This window comes from Anas acuta, chromosome 10 (assembly GCF_963932015.1).
Source record: "Anas acuta chromosome 10, bAnaAcu1.1, whole genome shotgun sequence".
Taxonomy (NCBI): Eukaryota; Metazoa; Chordata; class Aves; order Anseriformes; family Anatidae; genus Anas; species Anas acuta.
In genome coordinates this window covers 5,053,842-5,081,756 of record NC_088988.1, presented here as the reverse complement: position 1 = coordinate 5,081,756, position 27,915 = coordinate 5,053,842, and the positions used below count along the sequence as shown (strand labels likewise).

The window sequence follows — 27,915 nt, the reverse complement described above, 5'->3', positions numbered from 1 at the left end:
CAGCTGGAGCTCTGAAGCTGCTGCAGAACTGTGGGGATGGAGGGAAAAGTATTTTGAGAGGCAGAAAGTGCTGGGCATATGGGAGTGAACTGGGAGAGCGGAGGAGGAGGATAAGGGGGGGGATGTGGAACAGGAGATCAGGACAGGAATCAAGTCGTTGTTAGTTTTGCTAATTGTGGAATGATTTGTTAATTATGTCAGAGGTAGTATCGGACTGGACCAGGGCAGTAGCACCGCTATGGCTTGTGATAACCTGGATTTGCATACTGGATTTGCAGACTATTTATGTTAGTGAGCCTACAGCCACACCTGCCTTCAGGTGCTTGTGACCTTAGTTCCAGTTTTAAATGCCTGGTTTACGTGCAAAGTGCGAGGAACACAAATTCCCCTCGTATCTATGTGTCGGATAGGATCATGCTACCAGCATTCCTTCCAAGGACTGTTCCAAGCTGCAGTTCCAGGGACACGATGTCTGTACCTTTTTCTGTCTGAACACTAAAATGCCACCAGGAGGGACAAGCTCCTGTCTGCTTCCTTGTCCTGGAGAAGCCCTCAAACCTGATAGGAGGGTCTGAACAAGAAAAACTTGCTCTCACTTTTGCTTGCTCCAGGCTGCTAGAAAAGTTATCTCTGGAAGCCCAGCTGTGTTTTTGCTTCCGTGACAAATTATTTTGATAGTCTTGCCTTGGCCCATGTTTATGATTATGAGTTTAGATACAGGGCAGTCATACTGGTTCCACCTCGCTCAGGTACTGTGGTGTTGTGGCAGTTCATATTTGCACCCATGCTGTTATGCACTGCTCAAATTGTCTTTAAACTAGTTAGCTTATGTGTGCTGTAGACACAGATTGCTCCACGTTTCAATTCACTCTGAGATCTGTTTCTAGTTTGCTAGTCCTCTATTGGAAACCTGGAATTCACAGGCTAGTTGCTGAGCACCTACAGATCCCAGTGATTTTAGGGTTCTTCCTTTCTTTGGATCAGATCATCAACAAAGTGGAAAAAGAGCCCCTGATGGGGTTTACTTTTTTTTTTTTTTTTTTTTGCTTGTTCATTTTTAATAAGCTTTAGGTTATTGCACAGCCACTTTGAAAGAAACAAGACAACTTATGCTCAGTTGTGAATAGAGTATGCTCACTTCTTAGATCCAGCTGTTGTGTATCTTACCAAACTCACAAATGAAGTCAAACTCCTGGCTGCAATTTTCAGTCACACCCCACTGATACTTGGCATTCTTTAGGATGTACCCACATGTGGATGAGAAAGAAGATGGCTGATCCTTGTACCAGTTGCTGTAGCTTATATCTGAGGTGTCCAGCCAAATCATTGACCCTGTGAACAAAGTAATCAGTTCCTGAGTGTTTATTTTCCACAATAACACAACTAAGGAGTCAGAGCCTACAGAGCGAGACTGTATCCCTGCTCCTACTCAAGCAAAGTCGGTTTTGTCTGAATAGAGATCTTCAGCTTCATTTTACATGTAATCTGATACAGCCGCTAAAAAAGACACCACTACTTCCCCCTGCTCCCAGCCTCCAAATTCCACTATTCCCTTGCATCAGATCTCGCAGCATCTCCTAGCGTGATGAGTTAGCTCAGCTGGCTTGTCCACTAGAGAACCAACCCAGCATATCTTTTTAACTGGGTTAACTGATCTAATTCACCATGTGTTTGCACAAGCACAAGATCCAACAGAAAGGATGACAACATGCAACTGAGAAATGAAGCACACAGCTAGAACATCGTAATAGAAAACTAAATTACAGCTACAAAAGACATTGTTTTTTCTGCAGCTGTCTATAAAGGGATTGACTGCACTTGCTGTCATGGTAGGTAAGCATCACAGGCTGGTACAGTTTCAAAGAAGACATGATTTCAAAATCACCTACCGTCAGTAGTTTCATTCAGCAAGGAGTTTGAGATCAGTCCTATCCACCATTCCTGATCCTCGGCAATATGCTTCTGCAAGAACTCTTGAGTTTCCTCGTTTTCAATAAAGACGAGGTGCCCCCCTCCTCTCTCACACCATCTCTGGGCACTTCTGAAGGATCGCTGGAGTCTCACAAACTCATAGCATGAGTGGTTGAAAGCTAGCTGATACTTTGAGCAAGGGATTCCTTCCTCAACTGTTGTCTCCTCCACAGCCAAACATACAGCAAGAAAAATTAGAACTGTGATCCCAAGCCACATTTTCAGCTTGGTGCCCTGCATGGCACTGGTGTTGCTTATCACATCACCACTCTTTTTGCTGCCTTCTTCAAAAGCGTGAGTTGTCATCCTTGTCATGTCATCAGTATTCCTCCTTCCTCTTTGCTGTTTGCAAAAGCAGCAATAGGACGTGGAACAGATTGCTTCTAATACATAATGGTGATTGCATCTGAGGGTGCACACAGCCGCTGTTGATGCTAAGTTACTGCAATGGCCATTGTGAGGCCCATTGTATAAAGGTGTCACTCCACATGAAGTCAGGTTGAAGGGAAGCCATTATGGGATTGCTTTCCTCGTGAGCAGAAAAGATAAGGTTGATGTATGCTGTTACTGGACACATGCGAAAGTGAGATAAAGCTCCTCCATCAAAGGAGTCATTGTGTGAGCATTAAGGCTGAATGTCTTTACAACAACAAAGAGATACAATAGTAAGAATGAGAGAAGGATGAGGGAAATCAGAAACACAAGGAATCATGATATGGGAAAACGTGGTGTTCCTCTAGATACATTTAATTGTTTTGGATTACTTTGTTTTTAATTATTATTATTGTTTCAGTGTGATTATTTGAAATGCTTCTCAATGTGATGCCTATAATTATTGTATCATTCATCCTGGCCACCTGTTTACACACCCTGAGGTTAATCTCAGCTGTTCCAAGGAGGATGTATTTTGAAGTGTTGTGTCTGTTTAGAATTACCCACCCCATGTGAAATGCTCCCATCTTCCCTTAAGAGCTAAGCTGCTTAACTCTACAGAGCTACTTCACTTTTTCCTGCTTGGTGGTAGAAGACAAGGCTAGAAGTTAATACAGTGATTTGGAAATGGTGGAAGTACTGCCTTCATCATCAGAGCTAGTTGGGAGCCATAAGCAGACATTGCAAAGTTCTGCTGATGGACTTTGTGAAGCCAGTCCAGCAGCATTTTGGAGCTGAAATCCCTAAGTACTTCTGAACTTTCTTACAGAAGATACCTGCCAGGCTTACAAGGCCACTGGATTAGCAGAAGCACAGGACAAATAAGGATCTGTAGCTGTTGTGATCCTCATGCCCTTGGAATTACCTCCACTGAATTTGATGCAACTATTATTAATTTACATCACCACAACTTGACACTGAATGAACATGCATTTATATCTGGACGTGGCTCAGTGAGCCAGGAGCTGCATCACAGAGATGCAGGAAGCAGTCAGTGATCCTTGCTTGAATTCCCGCACTGCAGAAATGCCAGCAGCATTGCACTATTGACCTGAAGGTAATGCACTTAGCTCAGAGTATGCCAGCCCAGCTCTAACTATCTAAAGCTTTCTGACAGGGTAAAGTATGTGCACTCCATCCAGTAAACATTTAAGAATTGTCTTCAGTCCCAAGCCTTTCTTGACCTCCACTTCATAGTCAGTCACCTTGCTCAGCTGGGTAAAGCAGAATTATGATCACATGTTCAAGAAAAAAATCATGGGTAATTATTTAATGGGCAGGACAATTGCAGAGGAGTAGAGGAAAGGGGAAGAAAATGCCCCGTGATGGAAGGACAGTAACTGTGCTAGATGTCCCCCCTCCCACTGAACTTGATAATAGACTTATCTCAGCTATGGAACCCTTGGACCAGATCCCACAGCAATTTCTGTCTGATTAATAGCGAGGGCTGATGCAGCAGCTGAGATATGAACATTCAGCCTGGATTTGCCACCTCTGAGGATGGCCGGTCCTTACTCTGATTATCTGATGGATCTGGCCCAGGCAGTGCCCAGGCACCCCTCCCTTTCCTGGAAGAGACCCTGTAACTATGGCTATCAGCTGGTTCTGCTGAAACTGTTGATAACCTGTTGTGGATTTTGCCCACAGATTAACAATCCCTTTCGGGCTACATACAGAACCTCAGAGGTGTCATTCTGGGACCTCCCACAGTATTGCAAAAGTCAGAGCTGAGGACAGCTGCTAGTCAGAGTTTACCACTGCATATTTTCATGATGTTCCCTTCAGATTGCTTGCTTCTTCTTGGGCCATGCTGACTTGCCTGGCTTTGGAGAAGCCAGCAGAAAGCCCTTCTGTTTTGGCTTCTTTTATATGAGAAACACAGCCTGTTTCTGAAAGCATAGGTATGAAGAAGTAGACTGTACATAAAGGTATCTGACTCAGTGATACTGAGTATTTCCAGTAAGTGCCATTGACTCGTGTGATGGATTGATTCTGTAACATTATCCAGTTCTCTCTCTTCAGCTGGAAATCTGAATCCATGAACATACTGCTAAAAGTGCCAGAGCTGGAGGTGCCACAGGCTGTCCTCTGTGGATCTGCTCCAAAGCCATTGAAGTTAATGGAAGTCTTGTTTCTGGCTTTGGTGAATTTTGAAACAGGCCCCCAGAAGGACAACTAATGCTTGGAAATGTCTACAAATGAAGCCAAACTCTCCAAGTGAGCCTACAGTTAGCAATTTCTACAGCACTGTGATTTCTTTTTTCCTAATCTACAGTTGCTCCATGTAACTCTTCAACTGCCTGCAGCAGATGGGGAATGAAATAGTTTTCCTCTTTCAGTTTGTTGACTTCATACCTTTTAGTGTCACTAAAGCAGGCTGTCAGTTTATTCTGTTTACCACAAGGAAAAGAAAAGCATTTACAGAAAAGAAAATACTGCTTTTAAACCATCAAAATTAGCAACCAGGGTCCTCAGGAAGAGAGAAAATTCCTGAAAGCCCTTTTCACTCAGAACTGAAAAATGGCTCGATTTCAAATACTGCTGCTTGAATTTACCATTTTGTAGGAAACTTTTTTTTTTTTTTTTTTTTTTATTCTTCTTCAACAGAAGCACATTTTTAATTAGTTTTCTTATGCCAGAAGTCCACATGGGAGCTTCACCGGATAATGGTTTATTTATTATCATTATTTTTTGCTGCTTGCCTTTGTGTAACTGGCTATTAAATTTAAGAATTTAAAGAGTTTAAATAGTTTAAGAAGTTACTTAAAATGTTTTGCTTTGTTTTGTTTTGTTTTGTTTTTAAGGAATTTTGAGCCCCTCACATATATCCAAGAGTAGTTCATTTCTGTTCAGCTATAGCTGGCTGCCTGAACAGCTGATGTAGCAACCGCCCTTAAAGCACGTGTTATGTACCAGTGACTTAAACTAAAACATATTCACCAGCAGAAATAGGGCTTGCAAGGCAATTGTGCTTTGCAAAGCAATTGTGCTTTGCAAGCTTTGACTAGAAATTAGTGACAAAGGTTTCTCAATATTTTCACACCCTCACTCCAAGCTGTGATAAAGCTATGAATAAGTCCTTTGTTTGTGAACCCTGGTGCGCCTGTTGGAATAAGTCTTTCGTTTTTCTCAGAAATGTTACAGGGGGCCCTGCAGATTTCTCAGAGTCCTAACTTGCCCTTATGAGTTACACCAGATGGTGGCCATAAAGAGAAAGTTTCTTTGGCAAAGCATTGCGCTACATAAAACATCACAAAAGGCAATGATGATGATTTATTCCTAGTTTTCAAAGGACGCTTCAAGGTTTATTAATTTGTTGTTGTTGCTGTTGGAAGTAGAAGCTGTTGAGGTAAAAGAAAACAGAAGCATATTTTATTAATGACACAAACACATACAAATAGATGTTAATAATAATAATAAAAATGGCTTGCATTGAGATTCTGTAAGGAAATCTTCTAGGTGGTCTTCACTACTCCTAAGAATTGAACCCTTGATAACTGTCTCAGGTTTGGTAGCCAAATCTCAAAGTACTCATAATCTTTGATTTAAAGAGTTAAAGAATTGAAGAGTTGCCAATAGGAAGGAATAAATCACACCCCTGTTCATTTTGGCTCTTGTTCATTTGCCTTGAGGAAGAGCAAGTAAATTTACTCTCTATAGGATATTTCCATCTTCACATTCCTGAATATTACCGAATGTAATGTATAGATTTTATCAGGAATAGAAATGTATCTCTGTTCTGTGAAGTGCACAATCATATACATGGAAATTTGTTTTACATTGCTCTATCTCTGAGCTAGAAGAAAGATGATTTTCAGGTATCGCTAACTTGAGCCAAGGTTGTGAGTTCCCATTTCGATGTGTCCCATGCATACCCACTGTGTGCAGAACTGCTTCTTGAGAAGATCTGCTTCATTATTACCCAAATAGGAAGTCCTGAGTACAGAGCAGACTGCATGGAAAGGGATGAGGAAAAGCCCCTAGGTATACATACATCTTCTGTCTCTAAAGACTGCTTTAGAAAGGCCATCTGTCAACTGGTTTAAAGCAGGGGGGTCACTGTCAGGCTTCCTTCCTTGCTGCTGTCCTGAGCTGCTTGTCCTTTTAGTGAGACACAGTTGTTTGCTGAATCCAAGGGGTTTGGTTTTGTTGCTGTTCTAATGCCTAATTGTCCATGTGGCAACACAGTGAACTTACCAGTGAGTCCTGCCGAGTTGCAATTGTGATGTTATCTCGTTTAGAAAAACAGAGAAAACAATTCTTATCTTTATAGGGAGCAATGATTAATGTAGAAATCCATACCTGGAATGATAGGGTCAGGATGCAGATTAGTAGGACTGCATTCAGGAGTTGCTGGGTGCTGGGTTGGACATAATTTCTGTTTATGGGATGTGTATGGTTACCTTCTGGCACAGTAGATGTCTGAGTAAGTCACTGAGGGTCTTGCCTAGGAAGTGTCCCTTTAGAAGCGTCTGCCTTTGGGCTTGTAGTTTGACTTTTCTCCCTTGCCAGAGAGTTGATGCCCAAACACCACCCTCTCCCAGCTGGCTCATGTGTTTTATTGCTGCCCACAGCAGAAGTGTGACTACAGGCAAGAAGAGGAAACGTGTGCCACATAAGAATGTTAATCAAGGTAGGGTTATTTACTGAAATCTCACCCCCCAAAAATTCACCAAAACCACATAAATAATTACTTTGAACCCAATGATACTGATCAAAACAGTATTTGATCAAAGCAGGTTTGATCCAAACAAAACCTGTTCATAATAATATACAGAAACTATTGTTATTTAAATGTCAGCAAACCGTATTGATGGTTTGTTTTGGTAATTGTGCTTGGACAGTGCAAGAGAATTATTCCTCAGTGGTGCTGAGGAATTTTCCATATTTCTTCTGAAATGAGATCATGTCAATAAGACAGCATTTAATAAAGATAACTGTTGGAGCTTACATCTCCTGGTACGGTGAGATAGCAGTCAGTATGAGTTCAGCAAGAACAACTCCGGGTTCCTATCAGTTTTACTGTTGAAATCTTTATTCGGTAATAATGGATAACAGTTGATAGCTGGAAGTTCTTAGTGCCGCCTAAAGACATATTCAGGTAATTTGACCTCTGTTAATGGGTTTTAATTATAACCTGAATTTTATAATGGAAATGTTGAGATAAAAGTAAATTAAGTAGGTACTTATATTTCAGTATGGAGATAAGGAATAATATTGGTGTCTCTCTGATTTACGAGGCAATGATCTACTTGTGTAAGGAAACCAAAAGTACAAAGGTAGACACCTGGCTGTTACATTACTGTTATACCAGAAGCTTAATTAACTAGCAGTTTGAGCTGTACTCAATGCATAGCTATTCATACACACAGAAAGTAAGCAGGGTTGCAAATTTACAAGAAGGCAACAAGATTTACAATGCTATTCTGTTGTGGAAAACTTTGTTTCCATTGAACACCGGGTGTTTGAGGGTGGTGAGGCCCCAGTAGATACTGTTCTAATGTGACCGCTTCTTACAGTAAGACTGATAGATGCCTTTCGACTACACTCATGATTTTATATTACAGCTCTTTTCCTTCCTCTCTAAGTTGTGAACAACTCTGCTCTCACTTCATTCCAAACTGTCCAATTAAATGGCTTCAATAACATGGCAAAAATCTAACACTACAGAAAACTGTCTGTTCTTCATACAGACAGCACAATCTCCCTGAATTTATACCCTTCTGGTAAACATTATATGTATGAGTTATAATGTGTCTGGTAAACCCAAGATCAGAGAGATTCTGGTAGTCTCTCCTAAAGCCAGAAAAGTCTGTATTTCCTGTAGGCCTGGGAAAGGCAGCAGCTCCCTTTTCTAACCTCTTCTTTATTTTGTTCTGTATAGGAAGTTTGAGCCAAAGCCAGAAAGCAGACATGAAAACATTAATAGGGAAGAGCCTCAGATTCATCATAAAGATACACAGTTTTGTGCTGACAAAGAACTTCAGCTCTTAGGGAAGGTCCTGCTGGTAAAACTGAACTTCTTCTTTCTCATGGAATATCAAAATAAATGAGAATAATAAGGAGGAGTAGAAAAGATGTCTCTTTGTGTTCTCTAGAACATGGAATTTTGTAACCTCCTCTATGCTTTCCCATCAAACATGTTTCTACAAAGGAGAAAGAGACTTTGTGAAATAATAAAATTAGAGGAGTCACCCAATCCACATCTACTTCCTCTGACAATTACACATTATAATTTTAAATAAATACTTTGATATTAATCCATTTCAAGGTAAAAAGGGAAAAATTGCACAGTTAGCAAGAAAATTAATTTCTGCATATCTTACTGAACTGGTCATCTATTATTAACATGACTGAGACAAAAAAAAATAGTGTATGTTCTCTGATGAATAAATATTTTTCACAGACAAGCAGGAAAAAAAGAGCTTTGCAAGGCCTCTCTACTAAGTTGTACAGAATGTCAGACAAAACTTACAGGCAGACACCTTAAATTAGCTAACTGAAAACACTCAGGGTGATTTCAAAGGGTGTTCAATACCTCCTTGTTCTTCCCTTAAAGTAACTTTTAACGAGGCTTCCAGTTATCTTATGTTAGCTGAATCTTAAACTACATAAGCAGGGTAAAGAAGGGCAAAAATGGTTTGCAGTAATCTTTTTATTGCTTGCTTGCTGTACATAAATAGCACTGCTACAGATCAGACCACTCAAACAACTTCTGTTTCTATGAGGCACAGGTCAAGCAATTAAAACCAGAGCATTAAGAGCTGTGGCCGTGTAAATGGAAGATGTGCTGAAGAGAACATACTAAACCAGAGCAGAACATCAGGGACAGGCATATATATATATATATATATATATATATTTGTGTATGTATGTCAGCATGTGCGTACGTGTGGGGACTTTGACACTTCTGTCTCCTACAGCGTCCTGTTTCAAACACGCTGTTTCTTTATTAACACTACTGACTCCAACAAATCCAACCCTCCTATTTTCTTTTTTATCTGGCTTCTTATTTTTTTAGTCACCCGTTTCTGTTAGTGCTGTCCAAATGGAGACAAAGGCATGCTGTCTTGATGATTTCCCAAGATAAGCCATCAAAAACGGTGGTAAGGATGAGAGGAGCAATGTCTGTGTATAACAAGTGAGTCACAGCAGTCACCACAGCACAAATTGTGTTTTCAGTAAAATGAATATGGATATTTATGAATGATCCGTGAGATTTAATGGCTGTTAAAACATTTTGGGAACAACCGTGATTTAGCTGAAAAAATCGGATTTTAGGGTAACCCCATATGAAATTGCATAATATATGATTGTGCAAAGAATCTTTTTATCCTTCATGTTCAATGGAGCCTGTGACTTGCTCTGCAATCACATGCTTTATATTGAAATAATTCTTTTCCTAGAGGATTTTAAAATTAGCAACATTGAACTCAGTTAAGTACCTTATCTCGAAACAAATGCATGAAGTTAAAAATCCCCCTTCTTTTTAATTATTCCTGCCATACTTTCACAGAGACTCCAAGAAGCCAATAACTAGGTGGAATCAGGTCACATATGAGACAATATGTTACAATATTTATTTGTAAAAAGATGTTTAATTCAGAGGTGTGCCATTCAGTTCACTCTGGAATAGCTTGTATATAATGAAAAAAGCACATGGCCATTCAGTGATGGTATTTTGTTAATTCATAGAATAGACCAGTTTAAATTTCACAGCATGGAAAGAAAATGATGACACCCCACATGTTTGTCAGTTCCAAAAAGCCATATTCAGAACGGTGGGTAGACATTTCTTCTATTTTTGTCTCTGCTCCTGCCAGCTGGGGCAAACACCCCTACAAAATATCTAAAATTTTCTCTGCAGTGCTGAAGGTGATGCTTCAGATTCATTTTACCTGACTCCTCGGGTGTGCCTACCTGCTTGAGGTAGGTTCACAGAGAGCAAAAAGGCAGGTTACATTTTTCTTCCATTGAATTAGTGAAAGAGTTAAGGAGAATGTGCAAGTATTATAGCGTATGTGTTAAGGATTAAAGATCAACTATTATAAATTGATCTGTAAGCCACTAGCCACTAGCTCGAGTTACACTTTGACCTTATCCTTCTATGTAACAGGAAAGAGCTTTTCTTAGCCCAGACAGGAGGGGACTGTTACGCCTGCAGGAACAGCTGGGTAGAGGACACAGAAACCGTTTGATTACATGAGAGATGGAAACGATATTTAGTAAAAACAAAGAAGAACATCCAGAGCCCATAAAAGCCGAGGTGGAAGGTAAGTAAATGCAAATCTCTTCTAATACACGTGGTTATTTCGGAGTTTTCAAATTTGTAAACATTGAAACACTTGTTCACCCGAAACAGCACGGAAGAAGGAAACCGAGAAAGGGAGAAATGTCAATGAACTTTGTTTAAAGGACTGAACTCAGATATTTGTGCCCCTGACTGGGGGATTTTTCTTCCTTGATGGGTATTTCTGTGTATTTTTCCAGAAAGTCTGTTTGAACAGGGTTCACTGAAGTCGGCAGTGAGGGACAAGACTCAGAATTTAATCTGGTGACACCCCCTCCCCCATGGCTCTGTTTAGACTTTCATTTTCTCTTCGCCATAACCCTTCGCTAGCCTCTCTCTGTTCTTTCAGCCAAGCACACTCTTCCTTGCATCTTGGAGAGGGTCGCTAAAACTGGGACACTTCAGCAATAGTAATTCTAAATAGATAAGCAGCAGTAACACATGCCACTGTGTGCTGTTAAAAAAGATGGTTCAGAAGGCACTCCAGTAAAAAATGCAGTGTCCTCCAGCAAGATAGCTTAAAGTGGCTTTCTAGGGATGAATGCTTGATCAACTTAACATTTTTACTCCTTGTTTTACATTACAGAAGAGGGAGGCAAAGAGTTTTTTCCTACAGCTGTAGGAGCTGAGAACCCCAATTCAGTAGATGTATGCTGTGTCTTTTGTAGCATATAGTCTAAGAAATAGCAGGCATCTAATGCCAATTTTAAAGTCAGTTCCCAGGTAGGCTATATAAAAGCAGGCAATTACAACTTGCATGATGTTGCTGTTCAGTTTGATGGCTGAACTGAAAAAGATTTTGTTTCAAGTCAAAGTGCATTGTTTTAGTTCGAGGTGATTTTATGCCTTTCTAATTTTTGTCACTCAGAATAAAATCTTTCTATTGAAAACATTTGAAGTTGTTTGCAAACAAAACTATTGACCATACCTGATCTGCACTATGGAATGGTTTATTTAAACAAAGACTGAATAGTTCAGTAAATAAAATTAAGTATACAAAATATTACTTCATTGGTAATGATGAATCAGTATTTACCACTAATGAAAATTAAAGAGAACCCAGACCTCTTCAAATATTTAGCTAGCCCTGAGCTCTGCCCATGTTTTGGCTCCTTGTTACTCAATAAGTACATTGTAAATACGACCCCATATTACTGACGTCAGAAATAATTTAGCTCTTACTGTCCTAAAGACTGTGCAGCCATGTGATCACACAAGGCTTGATTGCTCTGATGCTTAATAATCTTCCAAATATTTGGAGATTTTACTGTGTTAGTTCATGTTCTCACATAGTACAGAAAAGTATCATTATTGCCGCTTTAGGTAAAAGCATGAGGCAAAAAAGATACAAGGGACACATTTTTTAAAACTACTTAGGCACTTTAGGATGCTGATCAGTACCCGCTGTTATATTTAAGTCCCACTAAGATGAATTTTGATCTGAAAACCTCAGTAGATGTCAATTTGCTCCCTGCTTTTTGTACTGGAAGTATGCCAGAAATTACACTGAATTACGCCAAGAGTTAGAGAATTTGCATCAGTTTTGTAGTGCTTTAAACAGAAGATCACTTTTTTCCCTGATTACCTATTGAAGGAAAATTATTTTGTTGGCTTGTCCTGCAACTTCTTGGGCATCTTTATTCTGATAGACAGGAATAATAACTAAACAAATTTTTTAGCCCTAGAAGCTGCAAGATGTTCAGTGAATTACAGAAATATCTGCCTTTCCTGAATGATGGGCCCCAAAACAGAAGTGATCCCACAAGACCTGAAATGCAGCAGAAGTATTATATTTTTGCTGGAGGGAAGGAAAGACTGGTTGCAGCAAAACACATGCAGTTAGCCTCAACTCAGTGTTACCAAAAGGTTTGCTGGTGCATGACCAGCAGTTCATGCTTACTGTATAGATTTCCAGTCTTAAATGACATTGGTAAGAGGGTAGGAGCACAAAAGACTACACTCACCATACTGCAGTTGTCAATAGTTCTGGAGAAAATGCAGAATCTACAACCTTCTATTTGCAAATAACAGAAAACTAGAAAGGGAAGTGACAACGAGAGAAACACTTGCATTTGAGGCATATAAATAGACTAAATTTGTTTAGTAATTAATGCTTAGTAATCAACCAAGCAAAAAATATGTATCTACCTTGAATATTTAGTTTCTTTCTAAATCTATTTCCTCCAAAGCAGTCTTTTCATTTGCTAGTTACAAACATTTACCCAGTGTTTGGTTTTCAAAACTCTTGCAAAATGCAATAATGATAAAATGCAAATCCATTGTGTCAACATTTTTTCTCTTCCTAATGTATTCCAGATCTGTAACTGTAATGAAGTTGTGTGAGAATTGTGGCATACAATATTAGTCAGCTATCCTGACTGAGAATATATTTATGCAAAGCTGGCTTTTACTGTATATCCTTCCTTGCATTTGGATGGTTTATGCTTAATGTCATTTATTTGAAGAAATGGCAAATGTCCTTGCCTCCCTTACCTACAATGGTCAAAATTCAGGAATTGTTCTCTTGGAAAGTGGTCAAAGTCCCTTTAGGATCTCAGAAAGCCTTACAACAAAACCATCACTACTTCTCCACAACCGCATCAACTTTGACAAAATTGAATATTTTAATGGGTGGACATCTCTATCTGTTGCAAAGGTAGAATTATTAAAGGTAGAATTATTAAAGACATATTTGACATGGGGTCACAAATTGGACCGTAAGGAGAATTAAATTTCTGAGCAGCTTCTTTATGTAGAGACAGTGTTCACTGCAGAGATTGTGTGGAAAAGGAGTATAGTATGTGATCATAAATATTCCCTCAGGAGACATATGCACAAAGAAGCAAGTGAAGGTTTTAATTTCATATCTGATATGCTTCTGCTCAGCTCTCTAACCCTAAAGACATCCTTTAATTGTTGTTATTCTCTATGTCAAATGATAGCTAATGTATTTCCCGCAGGGATTTGATGAGGAATGTTTTGTATTCAAACCTTAATAATACTTACACATTTTCAGTATAATATTTCTACCCACTCTTTGTGTTCAAAACCCCAACATTATGACTAATGTCACAAAAGCACTCCCAAAATGACACTACAATATGCTATGTAATTTAATTAAAGAACTTTTTACTGGAATTAATTTAGCCTAAAGCTTAAATTGATATACTGAAGGGCAGTACAAGTCATATATCCTATAAAATGTTTATTTCTGATAAGCTCTAGCTTTTCCTGGCATGAATAAAAGGGTTTATACACATCTCTTTAATATCTGAGTGCAAGGAAGAAAGGTCCAACTTTATTTGCTTCCTGTTTTTTAGCAAATTACATTCCAGCAATCTCTTGTTCATGTAGTAATCTCATATATTGGTATTTATGCAGAATATTACTAGTGCCAAACTAACAGGTCATATTTTAGTTAGCCAAAACTCAAACGTAATTATATGCTATTACAAATCTGGACTTAGCCCTATAGTCCATCTGCCTATATGAAGCCTATGCCCTTAGGAAAACTGTCCTGTAGCATGCCCCTTCCCTAAATGAATGAATACTGAAATGTCATTTTTGTTTGCAGGTCAGTTGCCCACTTGGTTGCAAGGGATACTTCTCCGAAATGGCCCAGGGATGCACACAATAGGGGACACTAAATATAACCACTGGTTTGATGGCTTGGCTCTGCTGCATAGCTTTACATTTAAAAATGGTAAGTTATGGCATGTCAGTTTACAAAAAGCTCAAGCCAAATCTCGGTGTTTTACATTGCTAATTCTCTTTTAAGTTTGATTAGCATTAAAATGTTCCAAGTGTCTGGCTATAACCCTGCAAAAAAAATAGTACACGTAGGTGTTATGTGGCTGGTGAGTCTGCCACAGCAAGCTTTTCTTTGCTCAAGGATATTTGCTTGACAGGTTCTTTCTCTGGCTTTGTCTGTGGTAATTTTCAAAAGAGCTCAGTATGAAATGATTGAAACCTGTCTGACCTTTGTCAGGTGAAGTCTACTACAGAAGTAAGTATCTCCGAAGTGACTCATACAACTGCAATATAGAAGCAAACCGAATCGTGGTGTCTGAGTTTGGAACTATGGCTTATCCAGATCCTTGCAAAAACATATTTGCCAAGTAAGCAATGCTTTTTCCAACAAGATTCTGCTATCTACCTCTCTCTCCAGCACAGATGTCTTTCTGTTTACCCTTGACGCATATATACAAACATGAAATCTGTTTTGTAAATTTACAATTACCAACTACTGACAAGGCCAGGAGGATACAGCCAGTAACATACACTCTATGGGTTAGTCTAAGGCAAATATTCTAAATCCACTTCATCAGTAATATTGTCTGTTTTATTCACTAGTGCAAGTAAATTTCATTGTAATTTTGAAAAAACAAATATTTTCCACGTGTTTCATGGAATTTTATTAAATTGATATTCTGTAAGGGGAGAAGCAGCAAGAAAGAAAGGAAAAGATGAAGAGATGGGGAAAGTATTCATTCAAAATTTATTCCGCAGAAAGAAGAAAATCGTCCATGACTGAAATAAATAAATAAATAAAAACCTGCTGTATTAAAGTCCATTTCTACGCCCCCTGCTCCCAAAAAGAAAGTGAAGAAAATTTTCAATTGTTTCTTGAGTCACAGGCAGTGCTTTGAAGTACTGCACCCAAAGACCTGAGCTAACCTTATGTTCAAAATCACAACCGCTTGGGGTCATTGCAATAGCTACTTTCATAGTGCTAGAAAGGATGACAGGCTATTTATGAGCCTGTAAAATTGCCTTTATATGGCAAATGCAAGTAGTTCATCCATCTTTTATTCCTGGCTGAACTACATCTAATGACCTCAAATTACATGCTTGGTAAGACCATAAACATGGATAGTTATTGCAAAATAACTATAACTTTGATACATTGTGAGTTGTTACTCTGACAGAAGATGCTTTTTTTCTTCTTTCTACAGTAATAGGATAACACTGGCATTTTAAGTCTATAAGGGATAGGAGCAACTTTGTCATGGTTTCAAATGAATATGATAAAACCCTACACTAGTAAGGAGAACTGTCACAGAAGCCTATATGTGAAATCAGATCTACTTTGAAATCATAATTTTGATAAGAGATAATGCTGGCAACAAAAATATACCCTCAGCGAGTACATAAATCAATTTATTTTATGAGGGCACACCCTGAAAACCCTAATAGCTTTTAGCTAGAAACTGTTAGGCCAAATTCTCATGAGGTATGCACAGGAGAGCGTGTAATTAGCCCATCTTGATAAAGCAGTGGCTATCTCACAGCTGTCTGCAGGACTGGACCTAAATGTCCATTTGTGCATGGAAAAACAGTTTCATACATACATGTCCTTAAACCTCCTCCAGGCTAATGGTGTTGCAGAATTTCATCTCCTCTGCCTTTCACGCTGTCCACTGAGGCAGTGGAAAAGCTGCCAGAAGAGGACACAGCAGGGGAGAGACAGACCCAGCTCCATTACCCTGCTACTGTGCACAGCCCGCACTGCGCAGGGTGACTTCTGCTTCGTATGGGGTAAAAGCAAGTACAGCTGCAGCTTATCTAATGAACCTATATGAAACTTTCCTCTCTGCAGGGCATTCTCATACTTGTCTCACACCATTCCCGAGTTCACAGACAACTGCCTGATCAACATTATGAAATCTGGGGATGATTATTATGCTACCAGTGAGACTAACTTCATCAGAAAAATTAATCCACAGACTCTGGAGACTCTAGAGAAGGTATTAAATGGCTGTGTGTCACTCTGGTTCCTTCTAACAAATACAGTTTCAGGCTGATTTATAAGAATCTGTACATGAAGTTGGAAAGATACATTTCTCCTTCTACTGTTTCCTTACTAGCACAGAATACTTTTTTTGAAATCATGGTAAAGTGAAATGGTAAAGATACCAGTTCATTTGAGAACTCAAGAGTTCAAAAATAAATCACAGGCAGTTTAGGGAAAAGCTGGGCTTTGAGCAATTTCACAACTGTATGCAATTGCAGGCAAAATACCACATATTGTGCTTATGATGTGATTATTTTGGATGATTCCCATTATTATGTATCTGTAGTTATCAAGTGATTTACATAATTAACAATTCAGTAGGTCATTTATATATGATGACTTTTCAAACATCTTATGCAAGATATTATTAAAAGCAAATCTTGACATATTGAAATATGCATTGAGTTTTCCTATCATGAATTAAAGTTTAAGTACAATTCCCAAGCTCTAAATTGAATAGAAATCTTTTTACTCCAGAAACTGCTAGTCTCATAGTGCTATTAAATAAACTGCTTTCAGGAAGAAATAGGCATCTGTGGAGTAGCTTCTTTAGCCAATCCTCCTGTTGTCTTATGTGGCTCCAAGGAAGATCTGAATGTAATTCAGATTTTGTACCTTGTTTTAGCCTTGAATTAGGAAATCATTTGAGTACTTGCATAAGTCATTTGACTGAAGTGTTGAAATTTCAAGGCATTTGGGTGGCATCAGTGGAAGGCTACCAGTGTTGAAAGGCTGGTGGATTGGGGGTGTTAGCTATGATTAATTTAAATATCCCTATGCATCTCTAAAATCTCCTATTTTATCATTTTCCAGGTTGACTACAACAAATATATAGCTGTAAATGTGGCAACTTCTCATCCACACTATGACAGTGCTGGAAATATTCTCAACATGGGTACTTCAATTGTTGACAAAGGGAAAACTAAATACCTTTTATTTAAGATTCCTTCCTCTGTGCCAGGTAAGATCTGTCTTTTGTCAGTATTTCTTAGAAATGTGTTAGCAGATTCTTTTCTTCTGAGGTCAAAGGGAGACAATACAGCTCTTCCAGAAACATACAATGCTTATTTTTTTTAATTTTAATGTAGTGTGAACTTAGTGTTAACTGCTTAGCCTGTCTGAATATATGTTATTACAAAGATTCATCTTGAATACTATATAAACAGGATGTTTCAGTCTGAAGATCATTGCTTTTAGAGTTTGCTTTTAGAAGAATTCTACTTTGATTATCACTAGATACTCACTACATTGAACTAATTCTTCTACAAGAATTTACATACCTTGTGTTGTGATGTGTAGAGGGAGTGTGAACAGAAGAAAAAAAAATGTCTGTCAGGCAGTGTTCTACACTTTGAAGTAGTAAAATTCAATTTTCTTGATAAATGGATACTTAAAACACTTAAACAGTAATTATAGGGAAGCATAAAACCAAATAGTACCTAATATGAAGTTATTTCCTCTCTAACCTGGCCTACATTAGGGCTTGCTGAAATATCATCCTTTGTTCACAGAGCAAATCACTTGCTGTTTTTCCTTCAAGACAATGCATGGTTTAAAACCAGTTGCTAATGTGATGTCTGTCCTCATGTGTGAACAACCAAGAGACTTTCCATAGTTGAAAGATGCTTGTTATTCCTAGCTGGGGCTCAAACAAAGTCATTATAGATCAAACTAGAACATCTCTGTAGAAATAAGTTCAAAACCATGGGGGCATTTGAAACCCCATGTAAAGCTGCTGATTTAATTGAACAGCTTTCTCCTTCAGGAACTTCTGAAAATGTTTTATCAGTGGAGTCAAATACTGAGACAAGAGGTCTCTGTCTGAATGGATCTGGCATTGTGGTACTGTGCTGCTTCACTCAAATGCAACCTTCTATGTTAATTCTGCAGAAGGAAACAAGCCATTTTCTAAACAGGAAAATGCAAATAAAACTGACAGGAACCTATACTTATCTACTCCTTATGTGGGAAAAATCTAAGCACAAGATTGAATTGGAATTTATTGTAAATGTAATCTTATTTTTTATCATTTCTGTTCAGAAACAGAAAAGAAGAAATCTTGTTTTAAACACATGGAAGTGGTATGCTCCATCCCTTCTCGCTCGCTGCTCCAACCAAGCTACTACCATAGCTTTGGAATCACAGAAAACTATATTGTGTTCATAGAGCAGCCATTCAAACTGGATATTGTCAAAATGGCAACTGCTTACATACGAGGAGTGAACTGGGCTTCCTGCCTTGCCTTCCATAAGGACGATAAGGTATTTTTTCTAATGCTGAGCAATAGAGTCAGCCAGGCCAGCAATCTCTTCCACATTGTTCTGTCTTTCATCTGGTTCATTAATTTAAGTAATAACCTTTTTTTTTCTTCAACAACTGATTTTCATGTTTCACATTTTTTATTAGAAGTTGCATTTTTTAATATTTTCTCCCATCTCCAAAGTTTCACAAATAGATACTGATGCTGAAGTGCTTGAGAAAGAGGATAGTTGGGCATTGTTAGAAATAATGTGTGCCAGGAGAGAAAATTGAAAATGCACTATCATCCCCAACACAGAATTGCTCCTGCTCCAAAAAGAACACTGTATAGTGTGGGTGAAGTCTGCTCTAGATCCATTGCATCACGTATGAGAGCCAGATTGGTGGAGAAACCTGAATTCATTGTGGCAACTGAGGGGGGAAAAAAAGTGTGTTCTGAGGATCTTATTTCCACATTTTGTGTCCATGAACAAGTGGAGCATGCCAGGGTCAAGTGGACCAGCAAAGAATAGTACAAACTCTGAACTAAGACAAAGTTATTTAAATTAAAAATGGGCCAGGGGATTTTCCAGGTTTACTGGAAAACTTCTATCCTCAGCCTAGTCCAAACAGTAATTTGCAACAGTTAAATGAGTTTAGAGCACTTGTACACTCATTTTACTCCTGAATTTTTTTGGTCTTTAGGTTGGAAGTTCTTGCCTCCTAGCAGCAAATCTGGAATTCTTAATATGCTTCAGTAGAGACAGACAGTGCTTTAGAATGTAGATGGCTACCTGTTGAAAAACATTTTCCTAAATAACTGTTTGTTGATCATTCAGTAATGGTTTTAAATAATGTTTGCTGCCTTTCAGACGTGGTTTCACTTTGTAGACAAGAAGACTAAAAAAGATGTATCCACCAAGTTTTACACGGATGCTCTGGTGCTTTATCACCATGTAAATGCTTATGAAGAGGATGGCCACATTATTTTTGATATTATTGCCTACACAGACAATAGCTTATATGACATGTTTTACTTAAAAAAACTGAGTAAAGACTTTGAAGAGAACAACAAGCTTACCTCCATACCAACCTGCAAGCGATTTGTTGTTCCTCTGCAGTATGACAAGGTAGGAAGAAAATGATTTTTTAACTTGTTCTTTGATCAATAATTTAAAATTTATCAACTAGAAAAATGGGTGAATTATTAGTTGCCAGCCCTTTTGTGCAAAATTCTGATTCTTTAAAAATAACATATTCACAAAGTGTGCAGGAGTTTTGTTTTGTTTATATACTATGAGAAATGGCAAGGAGCAGTTGGACATACAGTTATGTGGATCTAGGTCCTGATGCCTTTCTTTATGGAGAAAAAGGCTTTTGAGCATATATAATTTCATTATCTGTGCAACTACTTGTAACATGCTATCAAATATGAGCAGATATATCAACCTGACTGTTGGTTAGAAAGGCATGCATAAGGTTTTGCACAATCTGTTTCTTCCACTTTACTGGAAGCCTATATACAATATATTCACATTCTCCACTGTTGCAATAGTTTTATTAAAATTAGAAGATTTAATTTAAGTTTGAGTTTACCAGAAAGAAGAATGATCTTATCTTTCAGTTTAATTTAAAACATAATTTTACATCACTGCTTGCAGGGAAGATTTTATACTGCCCAGCAACTTGGGCAAGTTTCTGCTTGATACATTTAGAATGGATAATACTTTTTCCATCTACATCTTAGAATCTTGCTTTATTTCATGTCTCAAAAACAGTCATGTAGCAATAGCAAAGGATGTGCTGGATCACGCCAACTATCCTACCTACCCTGCAATCTTAAAAAATCAGCAATAGCGTTAAAAACAAGAATGGATCACACTTATTTTTGCATTTGATTAATAGCAGATGCAAAAAAACTAACCTTTGGTGACTTTTAGTGGGAATTTCCTACCTAATTCTTTAAAACCCATCTTCATTAATTAAATTTGCAATCTACATAATCTATTTATTGTGTTTCTGGAACATAACCATGTGTATCTAAATCTTTCTAAATGCTCAGTGTAATCCAAAATGGTTACACGATGTTATATTAAGATTTTTAATGAAAAGGTCAGTATCTAATGTTACAGAATAAATGCCATTATGAAGCAACCTATTGAAGGTGTAATACTTGTTTAACCCCCTAGTTGTCTATATTAATATCAAACCTGATGAAAGGTCTAAATTAGAAGCATATTCATAGAAACACATTACATTTTCAGCATATGTCTCTTTCAGGATGCAGAAGTAGGTTCTAATTTAGTCACACTTCCAACTTCCGCAACTGCTGTAAAAGAGAAAGATGGCAGCATCTATTGCCAACCTGAAATATTATGTGAAGGTGAGGCATATCCATTACACAAATACTTTCTCTTACACACTTACACATAGGTGCATTCTAATAATGCTTAACAGCTCATTTTAATAAAGTCTAACAGTTATTTTAGGGTCCCAAGTCTGATCTTACAGTGACTAATATGGCTCGCAAATCTACCTGTTATAAGGAGTAAAATTGGTCTGTTATAAGCAGTAACTTTAGTTACGTATTTTATGAAGTATACCTTTGAAAGTGGATTTTTAAACTTGAGTGTGTATGTGTATGTGTGTTAACAGGAATATGGAAAAAGTGTGTATTTACTTAAAGTGAAAGTCATTTCTTTGAATGGCAGTGTCTGATTATATCTCAAATGTTCACTTCTGATTGATGTATTTATGAAAAAAAAAATCCAATATAATGAATCCCTAAGAATGAAAAATTGTCATTCTTGAACCAACAACCCTGGCTTAATTGTGCTCTGTTAATATACATCTTTGGCTTTTTAAAAATTCAGACATACAAAATATATGCAACACCTGTTTAAAATCCTGTCAAAATTTTTCATAGAGTAACATTTCCTGAAAATTGGCACATGTAAATGTACATTTGAAATATATTTCTTCTTTTGTTCCTAAGTCTTGACCTTTGTTATACCTAGGGATAGAACTGCCTCACATCAACTATGGATATAATGGCAAAAAATACACGTACGTCTATGCAACGGAAGTCCAGTGGAGTCCAGTTCCTACAAAGGTATCATTAACATGTACGAAGTCAGGAAATGTATTTATGTAACACAAATCAAATTTAAACGGTTATTAGTAAACCATGGTTTATTAGTCTGGCCCAAAATATAGCCTCATCTGCATTCATACATGCAAGTGTGTGGTTCTGAGGCCAGAACTGAAACTGTTAAACCTTGGTTTTCCAGACAGAAAAACCTTTTTTCAACCTCAAGTTAAAGCTTCTAAGCAACAACACTGCAGTTGTGTACTATGTTCGTAAACTACAACACCTGAAAGCAGGGAGATGAAAAGCCGGACATCGTTAGCTTACTTGTATGATTAAAACAGCCTGCCTTGGCCAAACTGTGGGAACAATAAAGAGCAAACAAACACTTTCTTATGGGTATGACTTGAGATTGCATTCAACAGCGAATTGGTTTCTGTCAAAACCTTTCCCATTGGTGAGTCATTCACATGCGGAGAAATATGGAACACCTAAATTCTCCTACGGGTAAGCTCATGTAGTACTGTTCCCCTTATGAAGTATTAATAAACTCAGGCTTCCTCATCCAGCTTTTTATTTCCACCAAGTCTTCTGAACACTGTAGTTACTGAGGCCCTCATTTTTCTGCTAACTTAGGTTGAACTTCGTTAATGTACCAAAAGCTCCAAAGAAAGTAAAGGAAAGGAAGAAGAGTACTAGGCAGACACACATCTGTAATAAATATTTTTTCCCCTTAAGAATACTAACAAAAAATACTAACAAAAAATCAAACAAACAAACAAACAAAAAAGAAGTTGTAGCAATATCAATTTTTTCACAAAGCTTTACCTTTTGCTAGAGAACTAGTTGAGCGTTAGAGGATAGTAAATGCATTCTTTGTGTACACATGATGCCAGCCTTTCAGGAGACAGCCTAGAAAACAAATAGATTAAGATGCAAAGTACTACTAGCTGAAGGTAAGAGTATTGTACAGTCAACTCACTCTTTATAATTACTGTTCTGAGAGCAAATTGAGATCGCTGTGGGTTCTTCTATATAATTACCACAAATGATTACAAAATAAAGCTGGATTTCTGCATGATGCAAGAAAATTTATTGCAGCACATCTGACAGTAGCTCACGCAAATATGCAAGTTTGTGATTTCCAGTGCAGATAATCCCTGCTTGTCAAATATAAATAGCAATATAGAAGATGTTAGATTTTTTTTCACATCAGTTAGTCTTTAATGAATGTAGTCACAGCAACAACCACGTATGATCCTTCTGTAAAGTCTGTAAGCAAAACTGCTGTCACCTTGGATAGAAGATTCTTCCTCCAGTGCCTGAATATTTCATTTTTGTGTGAAGTTATTTTTCTGACTAAACATCAAAAGAGAAAAGAAGAAAACTGTATCTGGATGGGTAGAGAAAAGCCCTTAATAGAACTGAGGTGAAAATGTCACGTGTCCCCGCTGGAAGCTGGTTTGGTCAGGCACTTGACCCATTAATGAGATAAAATCTGCACGCTGTTCCTTCAGTTAGTACCAGTATCTGTGTGGCATTCTTGCCCATTGGTTTAACCTTTACATCACTACTAATAGCCTTTGTTCTGGCATATATACCCTAGTTAACAATAGAAGGCCTTGATAAATATTGAGGTCACAACAAAAGGAAAATAATTCACAGGATTAGAAATTGGAAGGTTTAAATCCTGTTTCCTGCTTTACAACAGAACTGCAGTAATTTCGGGAAAGTCACTTACATGTTCGGTGCCATGCACTCTTCGTCTGTATAGTGAGAGTAATATTTACCCATGATGCAGAGTAAATAGATCTTATGACCTATTTGTGTTTGTAAAACACTTAAAGCCCCTATGCAATTGTAATCTAATGAAATGGTATCTGTGTCTCTTTTAACATTGCTGAAGTAAAATAGTCTTTATAAAATTAAAAGATCATTTTATGCTTATGCAGCCACTAAACACAACTCCAAAGTTTAACATTTTCCAAGTATTTCCTTTCTGTGATGCCACAGCCCTCATTGCTCCTCAACTCTTAGCATTGCTCCCCCATGCCCGCAGTCTGTTCACGATGTACCTTTGGAATAAACCATTGTCTGGGTCACTGACATTTTTCTTTTCTGTCCACAATGATTCAGATTGCAAAACTGAATGTCCAAACAAAGGAAATGCTGCACTGGAGAGCTGACCACTGCTGGCCATCTGAGCCCATTTTTGTTCCCAGCCCCGATGCAAGAGAAGAGGATGATGGTAAAATTGTAACAACATTCTGAAAGTTGGATTTACACAAGTTTTGTATTAAATCTTAAAAGTTTCATTGCTGTCAGTCATGACAAGAAAGCTAGGCTGATGCTTCCACAGACAGATTAAAATTGGTACCACCCATTTTGCTCCTGCAGATAAAAGAAAATGAAAAACAAACAATAGAGCAAAATCAGCTTGCATAAAGTCGCAATCTGCCCATAAACAATGAAATTAATGCTTAGGACTGTCCAGAGAGCCAACTGGAACTGGATTTATCATTAGGAGAAGTTGAAGCAGTGGGAAGTCATTGTTACAAGATGAGAACATGGAGTGGCACTGCAAGTATCCCTGTAATCTCGATCCAGTTGTGTTCTGAGGCAATTTCATGCAAAGGCAAATGATAAATAGCTGAAAGGATGTGTCCCAAGTTTCACTGCTCAGCTGCCCAACAAGATTGTCGAGGACATAATTCAGTGTTTGTTTGTTTTCGTCCTAATGAACTGCAGGCAGACTAGGAAAAAACACAGAACAGAACCATTCATTAGTCCTTTAGCTCTCTCAGTCAGACTTCTTCATGTCATAAGCACCTTCAGTTTGTGTTCTCAGATTCTTAGGAAACAACACTAATTTCCTGATAGTGTTATCTTTTCTGCTTGGTGTAATTAGTATGTGCTTCTAATTCTCCATTTGTATGTCACAGGTGTTGTTTTGACCTGTGTTGTGACATCTGATCCAAAGGAGGCACCCTTCCTACTCATCTTGGATGCTAAAACATTCAAAGAACTGGGCCGAGCCAGAGTAAACGTGGAAATGCATCTGGACCTGCATGGAATGTTTATACCAGAGAAAGCTTTGAAGACTGAGACTGAGTAAAACGCTATTTATCCTATTACACAGACTGAGACAACCCTCTACTGAATGTGGAGCAATACCCCTTTTGTCATTCAGGATCAACTATATTATGGCAAGAAATGACTATATACATTATCTTAAATAACTATATATAATCCCTTTTAAGAGATGGCAATGACTTTTATTACAAATAATGATATGCACAACTGGCATATAACTATTCCAAAAGAAGAATGATCAGTCTTTAAAAAGTGCTACTGTTGTGGGGGAGGGAATAGGAGACAAAGGTAGTTTTATTTAAGTGGAATACAGCTTTCTGAGCAAATGAAGTACAGTATTTTTAATGTGATATAGGGAATAAATAACGTATGTCTACAGCTCATGAAATTTTCGTGGATTGTTTCAAGACTGTAGCTCATGATGAAAGTTGTCTTCTGCTAGAAAACCTCACATTAAACTATCTGCTATGATACTATTATATTAATTCATAGCAATGCATTTTCTTGGTGCTTGATTTCTTAAACTCCACTGTAACCAAAGTTAAGTATTACATTCAGGTGCTACAACTTCCTAATTTAGAACCTAAAAAAAAAAACCTGCTTTGCTAATAATTCCTTTTTATGATGACAAAACCAAGTAACTTGGATATTTTATGTAGCATTCATTTATACTTCAGTGTTATTCAATCTTAATGTTATAAGCAGTTTGTTTTCAAATCCTGTTTCCTTGAGAATATCTGACGTGACATTTCATGTAATTAGATGACTACATTGTCTAAAAGATAAACAGAAATGTAATATTTATTAATATTGCTAATAATCTGTTAATAATAGTATGTGTATGGATAAGAGCAGTGTATTTCTAGCAGAACTCAGACATACACATTCACTAATTTGTTTAGGTAAAAGTGTATTTACTGATTAAAAGTGTATCTTTACTGATGGAGAAAACTAGGTATACCTCCACCTGTTTTAGGTGTGCATCTGGTCTGTACATGTCACCAAACTACTTGGGTATCTCTTTCTTTTGTGTACCTATTCTCAGTGTCCCTGCTACTCACTGTGTTTGACAGGTAGGAAGCAGAATGAAATCATTGTTATTTTCTGTCTCCCCATCACATGAGCACCTGGGCTTTGGTGACTTGTTCATGATTACGTAAGATATTAACAGCAGAGCAGCAATTGAACTAACATCACCTGCAGTTCTTGCTTGCTCTGTACCAACTCCCTTTGCCTATGTCTTTACAGTACATATAGAATATACAGCCTAATCTTAATGTGAAAAACATCACTGTGGTCAGATGTAGAGTGTACGTAAGCACTTTGGGCTATTCAAAGGTTTACAAATTCCAGAAAATGCAAATAAACACCTCAGTGAGATGTGTCTGCAAAAATAGTCACCTTCAGTGTTTACTAGGCATATTGCCCCTACTATTTAAGAAATTTTATAATCTAAATAAGAAATTGAATTCCATTTTTGTAAATAACATAGAAGCAGTATTGAAATGGCAGACTGACTTTGGATGTTGGGAAAATACCAGTTAAGGGTGATGCTGTTTCTTTTATTCTGTATATGTTCATATTTCACAAGTCTCCACAAATATTTCTGGAATTAAAAGGTGGCCATAAATAAAAAGTCTAACCATTATTAGACATCTCCTTTGCCTGTCTCCAGAATTTCATCTGAGAATTCATAGAGTTAAGCTTTCAGATGATCATGAGTTCTCCTGAATACAGGAGTTACTTGATTTCTAGGGAGCTAATTCATACTAGCAGAGAAGATATGATAGGGGATATTTATCATAAAACCAAATCAGATGGGTTATCTATAGTGTAAGAAAGCACATGTTTTATTTATATTCATGTAGAAGTACAGTAGAAAATAAACTGTACAAATTTGTCTTGGATGTGATTTTTTAAACAGTGTGCCATACTCACCTGGTCTACATTGCACAGGATTTGTCAGGTTTGTAGTCAACCTGAAGACAAAATGAATGATGTAAATTTGGATTTGCCGGTCTCAGTGTTTGATCCAGATCCTCCTACGTATGGATCCAGGCGATATGGATCAGACCATATAGCAAATCACAAATTTCTTTGAGACTGTTTTGAGGAGTTGGAATAGTAATGAAACATTTAGCATGAGTACAGTAATATACAGTATCATTTCTGGGCTGACACTAGCAAGGGGGAATGCATACGTGCTTTGCCAAGCAGCTGCAAGGCTCGTGGTTTTTTTGTTGTGGTAATGTGGCACATGGTAATGAGTCTGTCATTTGGTTTGCTCCCCTGACATCCTTTACAGTGAATGAAATCTTGAGGAACAGAAAGGTTTGATTCTTCTTTTGTACCGATTAAGTCAAAAATCAGCCCAGTAAAAATAGTGGAGTTATTGTAATGGCATAAAAAGAACCTACACACAGTGATTTCATATAAAAATAGTATGGATAGATTGCTCCTTTAAAGGAAAAAAACAGTTGAGCAAAAGAATCAGGCCATCAGTATACACACATAGTTACTTGAAAGATGTTACAAATGGCTCTCTAGTTGGTAGGAGTGGTTTGTTGTTGTTGTTGCTTTTTTTTTTTTTATCAGTGAGCTTCATTAAATGGAACAAATAACAAAACATAATAATTAATTTGTTCTCTGAAAGTGGATATTATCTGTTACACCTTGCCCATTGCCCCACATACACAGCAGGAGGAAGCAGAAGCACTGTTTACTAGGACAAGTTAAAAACCAGAAATACAACTATGTTTTCCTACATAATAGTCTGTGCAGGAGGCACAGACACAAACCAGTGTTTTTCTTTTTAAATAACCAGGCCACTCAATGGCAGCTTTCACAATAATTTAAACCACTGCTCCCTTGGGTATGCAATTACTGAAGTATTAATAACAACAAGCAAAACACATCTTTCACCAGCAGCACAGGATGCAGTGCTCGCTGCTTTCAATACTCTCCAAGAGATCCGGGGATGTGCCTTCCTCTGCATCGCTTCCACGTTTC

At 37.7% G+C, this 27,915-nt stretch overlaps 2 protein-coding genes across 2 annotated transcripts in view; one reads left to right on the top strand and one right to left on the bottom strand.

Moving 5' to 3' along the window:
• The window catches only part of PKD1L3 (polycystin 1 like 3, transient receptor potential channel interacting), a 39,913-nt gene extending 36,659 nt beyond the window's left edge, over nt 1-3,254 (bottom strand). Inside the window, exons 1-3 of the mRNA XM_068693783.1 lie at nt 3,193-3,254; nt 1,890-2,377; nt 1,168-1,332 (exon numbers count right to left, since the gene is read on the bottom strand). Of these exons, the coding sequence (XP_068549884.1) occupies nt 1,168-1,332; nt 1,890-2,377; nt 3,193-3,254 (715 nt within the window). The remainder of the gene's footprint in view (nt 1-1,167; nt 1,333-1,889; nt 2,378-3,192) is intronic.
• A 7,234-nt stretch (nt 3,255-10,488) lies between these two features.
• BCO1 (beta-carotene oxygenase 1) lies at nt 10,489-26,559 on the top strand. The gene is made up of 11 exons (XM_068693206.1): nt 10,489-10,676; nt 14,268-14,396; nt 14,682-14,811; nt 16,293-16,440; nt 17,301-17,448; nt 18,528-18,748; nt 19,598-19,855; nt 21,006-21,108; nt 21,743-21,837; nt 23,950-24,061; nt 24,756-26,559. Exons 1-11 carry the CDS (start codon nt 10,613-10,615, stop codon nt 24,926-24,928), a joined length of 1,581 nt encoding a protein of 526 aa, XP_068549307.1. The 5' UTR covers nt 10,489-10,612; the 3' UTR covers nt 24,929-26,559.
• Nucleotides 26,560-27,915: the final 1,356 nt, after the last annotated feature.